The following is a 12851-nucleotide window of genomic DNA, read 5'->3' as shown; positions in this document are numbered from 1 at the left end:
CCATTTGATGCTTTTGTTAACACATGTTATAACACCAAATTCAACATTTACCAACCACTCAATGAGCACATCACCCTTCACACACCGTATTCATGCAAAACAATTGTCATTATTATAGGTAGCCTCGGAAGTATTCACAACAAGGTCACTTCAGGACTAAAAATGCTTGGCTTTTCAAATAGGCGGTGTAAGGCGATCGCTAGATACCTCAGCATTAGCGCAGCCATTGGCTCTTATATTATCTGGAAGCAGCGCGCTCGCAATATTTTGCAGCGATAATGGTTGTCGATTTGCTGGGGTATCTGGCAATTGTCCCAACCATCTTTGGTTTCCCACAAATTTATAATGTCTTCTTCATTGTTGCGTAATTATTGCATTGCTATGCTCCGCTTAATTGTATTATATATATTGTATTGTACTGTGGTTTTATATGCAATAAAAGATATGAATATATGTAAAATTCACACACAATGCTACCTGAGTGAGTACAAACATATACATTTCATTCGGGGGCTATAGCAAAAACAAAAAATGTCTTATACCTTAATGGTTATTAGTGAACAAAGGTGCGCAGCTCTTCACCAAAATATTATCTGTTCTAACTTCCAACTCCAGTGACACCTCATGTATAATGTCCTGGGTAGGATTAAGCAAATGTTCACTGGAGGAGCATGAATACTAGCACAACAGATTGTTACATTAATATTTTTAAAGTAAGATGCCAATAGGTCTAATTAGATTATTATGGTGTCACTGGAGCTGGAACAGATGATACTAGCAACCTTGCTTTTTTCTGAAGATGCTACCGTTGGTTGCGCTAGAAGCTGGTCGAAAATACTTAGCAAGACATCATTTCCTTTATCTCCGTTCATGGTATTTCCTCCTTGGCGGCTCTAATCCAAACTGCTTCTCTACTCTCGGTCGTTTCAAGTTATGAGTTTCAGGATTACTTTTGGTTTGGGTCACGTGGTTTCCTATTATCCAGCCGAAGCTCTTGACTGACGTCATTACCGATACCTTTGTCTGTACGGGGGTGTAGGTGTGTGGGGTGTGGGGTGTGGGGGTGGGGGTGTGTAGAGGGTTACATACTTAATGGGGTTTCCGTACACTTGGAGAGGAGGCTGTGGTTGACAGTTGATGGTCATATACTCTGTTTTGGGTGCGCTGATTATAAGTCCAAGGTCAGCTGCGGCATTAGCGGGTCCTGGAGAGCTGAGACTGGGCCCGAGGGGTGGAAGACTCAAGGAGAGCGATGTCGTCAGTAAAGTCCAGGTCATTTAGCAATTTGGCCAGATATCTTCTTGATCTACGAGGATAGGTCACGACTCCGGAGTCTGGTCCAGACGCCTTTCCCAAAAGGTAGTCAACAAGGATGGTAAAGAGAAAGGGAGCCAATACATCGCCTTGCAGGATTCCTGTTGTTACATCGAAGGGTTCAGAGATGCCTCCGTCAACCATAACTGCGCTACTGGAGATACTGTAAAGTACCTTTATGGCATTGACCAAAGTGCTTGGAATGCCGTAGTGACGCAATATTGAGAACATTACTGTTCTGTTGATGGAATCAAAGGCCTTCTTGAATTCAACGAAGGTAACTGTCAAGGGGTGCTGGTATTCCTTAAAGCCTTCCATAATTCTTCTTAGTATATGAAACCAGCCTGGTTACTTCTCAACAAGGGGTCTACATGAGGCCGAATTCGGTTTAAAAGGATCTTGTTGTAGACTTTAGCAGCTATAGACATGGGTGATATGCCTCTATAGTTGGTCATCAAAAATCTTTGGTAATGGTATAATAACATTGGTGATCCATTGGCGTGATGGAGATAGCGTAGTGTAAATTTCTGAACTGAAAGCATGAATGACATCAACCATTTGATCACCAAATCCCTGAAGGGCTTCGACTGTATAATGGCATAATCTAAAGCTGCTGCTTTGTTGGTTTTCATGGTGGCAATTGTCTTAACAGTCTCTTCACGAGTAGGGGGTCAGCACAGATGGGGTGATGGGGCGCTGGTGGGGGTACATATAGTAGCTTGTAGTTCTGACTAGACCAGTAGCGTAGCCAGCAGGGGGGGGGGCAGGGGGCAGAGTGCCCCCCTGACACAAAAATTTAAGAAAAAGTGCCGCTCTGACAAAAAATGAAAGAGAAAATCAGGAGGGCAAAGGAAAGGGGCAAGGAGCCCCTTTTCTAGCAAAATTCAGGCCCAAAATAGTGTAAAATACAAAATTTTCCGCGCTACGCGCGCACATTATAACAATAAGGCCTTTTTTGCCGGATAATGGGCGAAAATAGAGTAAAATACCATTTTTTTCGCGCTACGCGCGCATATCATCCCAATGAGGCCCTTTTCGGGAAGCTCGAAGACATACAGTCTCTATGTATTGTATGATGCAACTGCAATTTTTTTCGTCTGTGCCCCCCAAATTTTATTTTGCCCCCCCCTGACCAAGAAAGCTGGCTACGCCCCTGGACTAGACCCAAACCACTGTCATTGTTGAGCAACGAACTGAAGAAACTTTTCCATTCCTCTTTATCACTTGAAGGAGCTGTCCCATCTTTCCTTTTGACTTTCACATTTCGCTCCGGAGAGTATGTGGATAATTTTCCAAGTACAGGGTGTCCCAAAAGTCTCGATACCTTTTTAAACCATTGTATCTTTAAGAAGAAATAGTATACAGAAAATTTGAAAACATATTTAGAAAGAGGACATTTGGGCAATTTTTTGATACCAAACTTGCTTATATTTGCATGTTGTAGTATGAAGATACGAGCAAATGTTTATCATATGGCAAATCATTCTTTCAAGCGGATAAACAAAAACACTTAATTAAATGCAAACGAATTGTTAAATTAACACCCTCTTCTGCATTTGCTTACAATCCTAACAAAGTGACTTGGTAAAGTAATTTGCCTTATCTCAAGGGTTTTATAATGTTTTGATTGAGTTGATACCCCTATCATTACTGAATTATCACATTGAAACTCCCCTTTTCATGCTCAGTCAGAAGACATCATGCATGAATATAGCGCATATGCAAAAATTGTTAATGGGAACAAACCAACAAATCACCAGTAACATTGTCAAATTGAAACACTATTCCCAACAACTTCACATTATTTTTATTTTGTTCTTCCGTAGTTTTTGGACTTGTTTTTGTTTTGCAAGTAGTCTATTCGGAATATGCTCAAGATGTCCATCATATAAATTCGCACACTCTCTCGTACTCTGACGGTGAAGTACTGAATGACGCTTCTGCAAGTTTTCTTATCTCACTCTTTATGTTTTCCTTCAAGTCAGGTATGCTGCGAGGTTTTGTGCTATACACGGTCTTTGAGATAACCCCACAGAAAAAAATCAGGTTGACGTAAATCTGGAGAATGAGGTGGCCAAGTTTGACATGATCTTCTCATGGAAACGATTGTCAAGCCATTGCCTCATTTCAAATATATAGTTTTAGTTTTGGTTTTGGTTTTGGTCACGTGGTTTCCTATTGTCCTGCCTAACCACCTGAATCACAAGATATCGAACTCATTGTTTCTACCTTTTGTTTAAAACTAAACATTTGTGGCAGGTAGTTTCGGTTTTGGTTTCAGTTTCTTATAAGTGGTGTGACGAATAAAATTACAGGATTTTCGAGTTACCTGATCTAAGTATACAAAAGAAATGTTTAAATTTCGCAGTGCAATATTCACGAGCAGAGAAGTCGAACAAAGCAGTCTACATTTGAAAGCATTGATTTAGTTTGAAAGCATTGACAAGAGACTACGAAATAGCCTAAGCTGATTTCACTGTGAAAATATATAGACCATCGAAATATTTCCACAGACATGACAATAGACACTTGACAGATTATGACTTCAGTGATATTAACACTATTATACACAACTCTATTTATGTGCATGTCGCATGACGGAAGATCAATATCATAGAAAGCTGGTTTAAACTGACTTTTATTCAATTTATTTATTGGAGAAGGGAGAGAGAGAGAAAAGAGATCGCCAGGGAAAGAGTTTTGTGTGTGTGGGGGGAGGGGTAAGGGTAAGGGAGAAAGAGAAACAGAGGGGGGAGAGCATTGGAAGTTGGAAGGGAAGGAGGGGAGAGGGAGCTCAAGAGTGGAGTGGAATAATAGGGAAGAGTCGATATCGAGTGTGGGGAGGGGGGAGGAGGAGGTTATATACGGTATAGGTGGCGGAGGAACATAGGTAAGAGGTATGGGTTGTGCTTTCCGGGGAATAATCTAATTCATAATCAAATCATCTACATCATCATGCATCGTTTATATTTCAGACAAATAAACAAAACACCCCCCCTCTCAATATATGCACATGATTTCTACATGTAGGCCTAGGAACTCGGGTGTAATTTTATGGTGTCATGGAAGTGTGCCACCTACGGCAGAGAGCATCAAAAGTCGCCCACGTTGATAGATATCGATAATGAAAATGTTAGCACAATAGGCTATTATATACGTATGGTTATAGGCCATTATACTTTTGATTATATATACCCTCTTGTGTCCTCCCAGCACAATAGTGTTATGATTGCATACCAGTTCATCTCCACATTTTAATCCCTTGATTTTTGGTTTCTGAACAATAGAGAAACCAAAACTATATATTTGAAATGAGGGATTGTAGAGTCACTTTGGCTGTGTGTGGAGTCGCACTTTCCTGTTGAAACCATTGTTCTGCTCTGCTACCAACCCCCCCTTCCATTCAAGTGCATTCAGGCGGTTTGTTTTTGCACAGTGATGACATTTTGTATGCACGAATAAGTGATAAATGGCGTTGTATCAACATGATTTACAATATTCAACAACAAATTCACATTCTTTGGTTTTATGCCGAAACGAAATCGGTCAAACTTACTCAAAAGAAGTTCAAAGAAAATTATCAACTCACAGGACATGCTCGAGCACCATCAAAATGCTGCATAAAAAACATTGTCAACAAATTCATTAAGACAGGATCAGTGCGTGATTCAGTGCGCTATGGACGTAGGAAGACTGGACGATACACGAAACATTGATAAAGTAAGACGTGCTGTATCAGCAAGACCAAGAAGATCTGTGAATGTTCAGAAAAGGAATGACTGTTATTATGTGCCTATTATATACATTCATCTAACATTATTTCTAAGTAGGAGGCACAAAAGGGGGGCAAGTTTGGTGCCAAAATAATTGCCCAAGTGTCTTCTTTGCAAATATGTTTTCAAATTTTTGTATACCATTTCTTCTTAAAGATACAAAGGTTTAAAAAGGTATCGAGACTTTTGGGACACCCTGTAGTTGTATAGTTCCCAGTCTTATCAGCTGCTCTCAGCTCATCCATCTGTTTACTGAGTGCAACAGCCTCATCAACTTAACTTTATAAGAATCATTGACACTGCTATTCAATTTCCTCCATCTTTCTCTTGATTGTGGGGATTTGCTTAGAGAAAATTTCTTCTTGTAGCCTTATCCCTCTCGATTTTCAGGTTGTTGGTCTCATCAGATACCCAGCTTGGCAGGCCGCAGGGCCCTTTCTTGCCAACCACTTTCTCTGCACCTTCTCTTACCGTTGTTTCAAAGGACCCGTATATTTCTGTGATGTTTATGGGATCATCATCCATCATGCTCAGTGCTTGGAATCGATTTGATAGCTCTAGTTGAAACTCTTCTCTTGCAGCTTCCTCCAATTGAACTTGGGTCTTTTGCATAGCTTTCCCTTGCTTGTTCTTAAGGTAGTGACTAAGAGAATGCTGACAATGCGATGGTCAGAGTCCAGTTCTACTTATTGTTGGCACGGCAGTTCCGAAGAGAATTGACCCACTTGCAGTTGATCAATATGGACGTGGTCCAGTTGATATTTTGTTCCACCTGGGTGCATCCATGTCCACTTGCGGCAAAGTGGATGATGGAATCTTGGTTGTGCAAGTCGAAGGTTGTATTCCTGACACAAGTTCACAAGAAATAGCCGTTCACCATTGTCATTTGTGGAATCATGGAAACAATGCCTACCAACAATCAGGGGGTGCGTAGCGTGGCTATCATTTCCAACTCTGGCATTAATTAAAGTCCCCAAGAACTATACGGTGTACGGAAAGTAAATACCCCCCTAGTGCTGTATGGCAAATGCATTACTGAAGATGTTTGTATACCATAACCACACAATCTAAGATGGTAACTGAAATGTTTTAGCATATCTCAGCATTTACAGCATCAAATTTGATCGAAGTTTCACAATTTTACAGCAGTTTTCCCGATGAGGTGAAATTAAAAGGTTCTTGGAGCTCAGCAGACCATAAAAAATGGCGCCCAAGATGAAGTTCAAAATGGCTGACAAAATATGTTTTCTCAAACAAAAATGGGTTAGAGCGGCATTAGGACAGCATTTAAACATGTCTTTGGAGGCTATGCATTTGAAACATTCATAGGGCCTGCACTTTGGCTCGTTTTTTGCAGGTTTACATGGTCCAATAATCACAAGATGACTGACATGTGGTAACAAAGGAAGCAGTCACTGCAATTTGATTATGTCCCATATGATTGGCCATTCAAGACACCCATGTGGATATACTATAGCGGCCTTTTCAAAATATAAAAATACCTGTTTGCTTGATTGCATTGACAATACCCGGGAACAATAGGCCTACACACAGTATATGCATTGGACAAACTTTTTACAATAAGCATGATAAGTGATGATGTGACCTCCAGATTTATACATCGTTCGTCTCGCACACTGACAACATTTGATTGAATGGACTGTAGGCTACTGCGCCGTGATTACGGTGAAGGACACTTTTCAAATCCTTTGTTTGGAGCCAATCAATAAAAGCATGCAGGGCCTCTATACCCATGTACAGTTTATCCCTTACATAACCTATGTCTTGAATACGCTGCCAAAGTTATGTAATAATCGGATTAATACTATATAGCAGTAGGTAAAAACAAGTTTTGAATAATCCGCGCTACAAAGTCCCATTCAGTGATCCCAGCGAAAGTGAAAAAAAAAATCAAATTGTTAGGCTTACGTTTATAATTTTTTTTAATGAAAAACAAATGGCAAAAAAAACAAAACAGGAAAACGACAGTATTGACGAAGTTGAAGCCCCATTGAAATACATGTAGCTAATTTATATACTGTCAGTACCGGTATATAAATTACAGACTCACGGCATTATGTTTTGCCTTAGACACACGGCTTTCGGCTGAACCACTGCACTAGCAAGCTTTGTTAGCACATCTATAACAATGACGAAAGGTACAAAATCAGCCATATAAGGCCTTTAGATAGCAGAAGACACCAAATGACCAAATTGGTGTTTTATGACCTTTGACATTCTTTTGTGGCGAGTGACATGGTCTTTCAATTCACGCCGAGTGTCCTTGACAGGTTTGACTATGCTTCAGTGGTCATGAAAGAATTCAAAAGATAACCTCTGCCCCAATAATCCCAAGCAATTGTCTGAAACTGCTCCTCGGATCATAAGAACTCAGTCCTCAAATGATAGTATAGACCACTTGGCATGTGACGTCATTGCCCGGCAGTATGCGCGCGCATTATGGCAATGTCCATTGTTTTTTGCCTTGCAGTGTGCGTACGCATCGTAGTCTGCTAAGGGCACGTGTATTTTAAATCGCCCGCCACATTTCATATAGTACAGGAAAGCCATTGAACAGTGTAGCGGCTCGTTCGAGCATATCGATAGACGAGTCCCTCGCCTTTGTTGATAAACAGTGATATCAAGTGGTCTATAAAAATTACTGACTATCATTGAAGACCGAGTTCCGCAGTCTAGTATCCAAAATCTGAATTTTGATGATTTTTACGATCGTCGGGATGAAAAAAAATCAAAAAAATCACTGAATATTCCTTTAGTTCCCTCCTCTCCTTACCCTGGCAATATAAATCAAAGAAAAATAAATAAAACAAGAAAAGAAAAAAAAGACAAAGAAAATTAACCAAATTAAAGACTTAATGTACGATCATTATATACTCAAAATGCTGAAATAATACTAGTAATAATTATCGGGAATGGTTTCTGTTAATTTTGAGCTGAAATAATAAGGTAAAGTGAAAGAAACACTGCTTGTTATTTTGGCCGTTTAACACGCAGTTCTATGGGAGGACATTATGACTTTATGTCGAACTTTGCTCTATTTACCTACAAACACAAGCAATTTGGCTGATTCCATTTAGGTGCAAGTTGTAAACATTACAAATATGCTAAAAAATCAGGTTTGAAAAAAATTAACCAAATTCATATTATAATAATATAAGATCGTACATTATGACTTTAAGGGATCTGGAACGAGCGTTTTGAGCGTTTCGATAGTATTTTTTGTGGGACATGAGAGCACATCAGACATATCGAATTGCATTCTGAATACGAAGAATGTCTTTCTGATATCAAATAAATTTCATTGAAATTTAATATATATAATACAAATTTTATGACAAATTATTAAAATTTGATATTTTTCACTTTTTTGATATATAACAGTCCTCGAAGTAAATATCATAAATCTAATGATATATTCTTAAACAGTCCCTGGTATGCCATACATGTATAGTCCTATGTATAGTAATTTTGCTTGATCTGTTTTGTGCTGTTTAAACAAATAGTTAAACATAATTTCCATAAAATGTAAGCTTTTACTGTCAGATATGTCCCCTTTTAATTTTGAGCAGAACAAGTGAGGTAAAGCAAAGAAAATTGGAATTTACTACTACTACTACTACTACTACTAGCGCCAAAGAATTATACGATTGTAAAACGGTACGATCCTTTGGGTGTGTGTGTGTAGGTGTGCGTATGTGTGTCCTGCACGCGTATTTTTTTCTGTAACTATAATGGGACGCAATACGATACCGGTATGTTATAAGAATCAAACTTACAAGAAAAATGGCTCTTGTCAAATCCTACAATTCTGTCAGAGAAAATATGCATATTTGCATTAAATTTTTAATTAATTGACATAATTGATTAATTAATAAATATTTTATTTAATGATTTACCATAATTCCAAACATGTCAAACAATGTGTCAAATTAAAGCTAATGAAATGCTTTATAAATTGGTCAGATAGAGCACATTTTGCAGAATGCATTTAGTATTTTAGTTACATGACTCCAAACATTGTATTCCATTTTTTTGCTATACACGCATAGGAGCTGTACTTTTAAAATCCGCGCCTAATCAATAATAATAGTCTTTCACTCCATTGTCAAACCTAGAGTGTGATGGTTTTGTAGCAGATGACAGTGCCTCATTTCAAATATATAGTTTTAGTTTTGGTTTTGGTTTTGGTCACGTGGTTTCCTATTGTCCTGCCTAACCACTTGAATCATAAGATATCGAACTCATTGTTTCTACCTTTTGTTTAAAACCGAACATTTGTGTCAGTCAGTTTCGGTTTTGGTTTCAGTTTCTTATAAGTGGTGTGGATCGTAAAATTATTTGATTTGAAGTTACCTAATCTAAGTATACAAAAGAAATGTTTAAATTTCGCAGTGCAATATTCACGAGGAGAGAAATCGAGCATGGTAATCTACATTGAAAGACGTGGTTTACAAAACCGAATAAGTCTAGGCTAATTCACCTGTGAAAAAATATAGACCATCGAAATATTTGCATTCGACATTACAAAAGGGGTCACTATTGTAATTGTATAGGTGCTATAAACAAAATCGATTCATGTCCTTAATCCCATGTACCAGAATCGATGGAAGGCCATTATATGACCTCTAATAACCTAATGACTTTTACTGAAGCAATTTTACTGCAAAAAGTAGAAGATAGAGGGGGAAAGAGATTGTGTGGGGTGGGGGGTGGGGTGGTTGGAGGGCAAGGGGATATGGGCCGGGAGAGAGAAACAGATGAGAGAGAGCATTGGAAGTGAAAGAGAAGGGGAGGAGAGCTCGAGATGAAGATATCGAATGTAGGGGAGGAGGAGGGGAAAGGGGTAATTTAGGGAAGATGTGGTTATATAGGGAGGGGAGACCCCTCTTAAAGAGGTATGGGTTGTGCTTCCGGGGATAATAAACTAATTCATAATCAAATCATCTCCATGCATCGTTTATGTTTCATACAAACAAACAAATCCCCCACCCCGCCCCATCCTTCAATATACGCGCATGTATATGATTTCTAGGCCTAGAACTCGTGAGTGTAATATGCCACCTACCTTCGACAGAGAGCATCAACTGTCGTCCGCGGGATAGATTTCCGATATCAATCATGATAATAATTATGTTAGCACAATAGGCTATTGTATACTTCTGGTTATATACCCTATACTGTGTCCTTCCAGCATAATAGTGTTATGATTGCAAACCAGATCAGCTCTACTTTTTAATCCCTTGATTTTTGGTTTCTGAACAATAGAGAAACCAAAACTATATATTTGAAATGAGGGATTGCTCATTCAAGCCTGTCAAGGTCAGTTAGTAGCCACTTGCTGAATGGATGGCCATTATCAGCTATCAAAGAGATGCCTTGTGCAGCTGCCAATCACTGTAGAGGTTTGATAACATTTTGTTAAAAACCCAAATGTGATATAAGGACAAAGCTGTGCATGTTGGTACAATTAAAATTGTTTGGATTCTTATGTTGAAATGCCCTTGTATTAGTATTTTTATGTGTAGTGTATATTGTTCATAAATTATATAGCTTTTAAATTATGGGCATTTTTGCTCTGTTGCACTGTACCATTATGGAATATGAGCAAATCAATTACCGACACAAGCAGGTATACATACAGTGCATTATTTTATTTTTATTTCGTATCTCAGGAGCACAGCTCACTTGGTAAGGCATCAGAATTTTGTTCACGAGCGCTTCGAACTTTAAATCGGAAGGTGGTGAGTTCGAGCCTCATCACGGTCACATTAATTTTATAAACCAAATATTGTTCAAACTTTTCATATTTGTTTTTCTTTTATTGTTTCTTTTCTTTGTCTTTTTTTTTTCTTGTTTTATTTATTTTTTTCTTTATTTTTCTTTGATTCATATTGCCAAGGTAAGGAGAGGAGGGAACTAACGGCCCATTCAGTGATTTTTTCATCCGGACGATCGTAAAAATCATCAAAATTCAGATTTTGTCCTGCGGAACTCAGTCTTCAATGATATAGTAGTCAGTAATAATCTTTTGGTTATTATATGACTATCATCATTTGACGACTGAGTTCTTATGATACATCATCCGAAAAGCAGTTTCAGACAATTGCTTGGGATTATTGGGGCAGAGGTTATCTTTTGAATTCTTTCATGACCACTGAAGCAGAGTCAAACCTGTCAAGGACACGCGGCGTGAATTGAACTGACCATGTCACTCGCCACAAAAGAATGTCAAAGGTCATAAAACATCAATTTGGTGTCTTCTGCTAGTGGTTCAGCCAAAAGCCGTGTAGGCCTATTTAAGACAAAAATAATGCATTTACGTGAATCTGTAATTACAGACAATATATAAATTAGCTACATGTAGGCCTATTTGAATGGGGCTTCAACTTCGTCGATACTGCCGTTTTCTTGGGTTTTTGCCAATTTTTTCATTAAAATATTTTATAAAAGTAACAATTTGATTTTTTTTTCACTTTCGCTGGGATCACTGAATTGGGCTTTGCAACGCGATAGGCCTATATTCAATACTTGTATTCACCTACTGTTATAGCATTAGTCCGATTATTACACAACTTCGCCAGCGTATTCAAGACATCCAATGCAAATAATCACCTAGATTATGACGTAGCATACCGTAAATATGGCGGAGTACTCAAATTCATTCAACAAAAGCATGATTACAAGCTATTGCAATCTACCGCGACAGCTCGTCTCACACACATAACAAATGCACTATACGATCAAATAGGTTGACGACAACGTTTGATTGAATGCACTGCATTGCGCCATGATTACGGTGAAGGACACCGGTTCAAATCATTTGTATGGAGCCAATCAATAATTTCACGCACATCCTCTATTATTGCCAAATTATTGCCCAGGATGATTGCACACTGTAAAAGAGCTATTGTTATAATGTTTGATGAAATCGTGTTTAACTGTTTGCTTAAGAACGGCACAATACAGATAAAGCAGACAGATTTACTACATGTGGTACATGTATATACATAATAGGGAATGTCGAGTATTACCTAATTATAATAGGGGCGTATCCAAAAATGAATTCACGCCCCTTTCAAATGTCGAGCCAAAGTGCAGGCCCTATGTGTACCCAAACTATGCCATTCATATGTTTCAAATTCAAAATGGCGTCCAAAATGAGGTCCAAAATGGCCAAGAATATGCATTTTCCGACAAAAATGATCTAGAGCGGTATTAAGACAGCATTAATATATTAGAGGGTACAAAAAACCCAGTTGTATTTGAACACGATGGCGACAACAATATCAGATCAGAAAAGCAAAAAAAAAAAAAAACTAAAGTATTGGTAAGTTTCTACGATTTTCCATCACTTTTTTACCTTAAATATAAAGGGGGGGGGGGTATTTACTTTCCGTACACGGTATATATGGATATTATATTTCTTTACTTGGTCCAGATGGTCAAAGAGAGAGGTCTTCCTTTGCTGCAGATGATGAACATTCAGTAGGAGCATATACGATGGTGAAATGTTGCATATAATAGGATTCTCTCAGTGATGACTTCTACACTCGGCAGGCATTTGTAGATGAATTTGGACACGAGTATACCAACACCGGCACCAGCTTGCCTCTGTTGGCAGATCCATACACCATTACCCAGTTTCTATCATCTGACCAAATAATAATAATAATAATAATAATAATAATAATAATAATAATAATAATAATAATAATAATAATAATAATAATAATAATAATAATA

General features: G+C 38.2%; 1 protein-coding gene across 1 annotated transcript; it reads right to left on the bottom strand.

The window, feature by feature from the left end:
- Positions 1-1194: 1194 nt before the first annotated feature.
- LOC140143979 (uncharacterized) lies at positions 1195-1632 on the bottom strand. The gene has a single exon (XM_072165811.1). It carries the CDS (start codon positions 1630-1632, stop codon positions 1195-1197), a length of 438 nt encoding a protein of 145 aa, XP_072021912.1.
- Positions 1633-12851: the final 11219 nt, after the last annotated feature.

This window comes from Amphiura filiformis, unplaced genomic scaffold, assembly GCF_039555335.1.
Source record: "Amphiura filiformis unplaced genomic scaffold, Afil_fr2py scaffold_35, whole genome shotgun sequence".
In the NCBI taxonomy this organism is placed as follows: Eukaryota; Metazoa; Echinodermata; class Ophiuroidea; order Amphilepidida; family Amphiuridae; genus Amphiura; species Amphiura filiformis.
This window is presented reverse-complemented; position numbering and strand designations above follow the sequence as displayed.

Excerpts from the sequence above, each read along its gene's own strand:
- LOC140143979 (XM_072165811.1), bottom strand. The coding sequence starts at position 1,632 with ATGGAAGGCTTTAAGGAATACCAGCACCCCTTGACAGTTACCTTCGTT.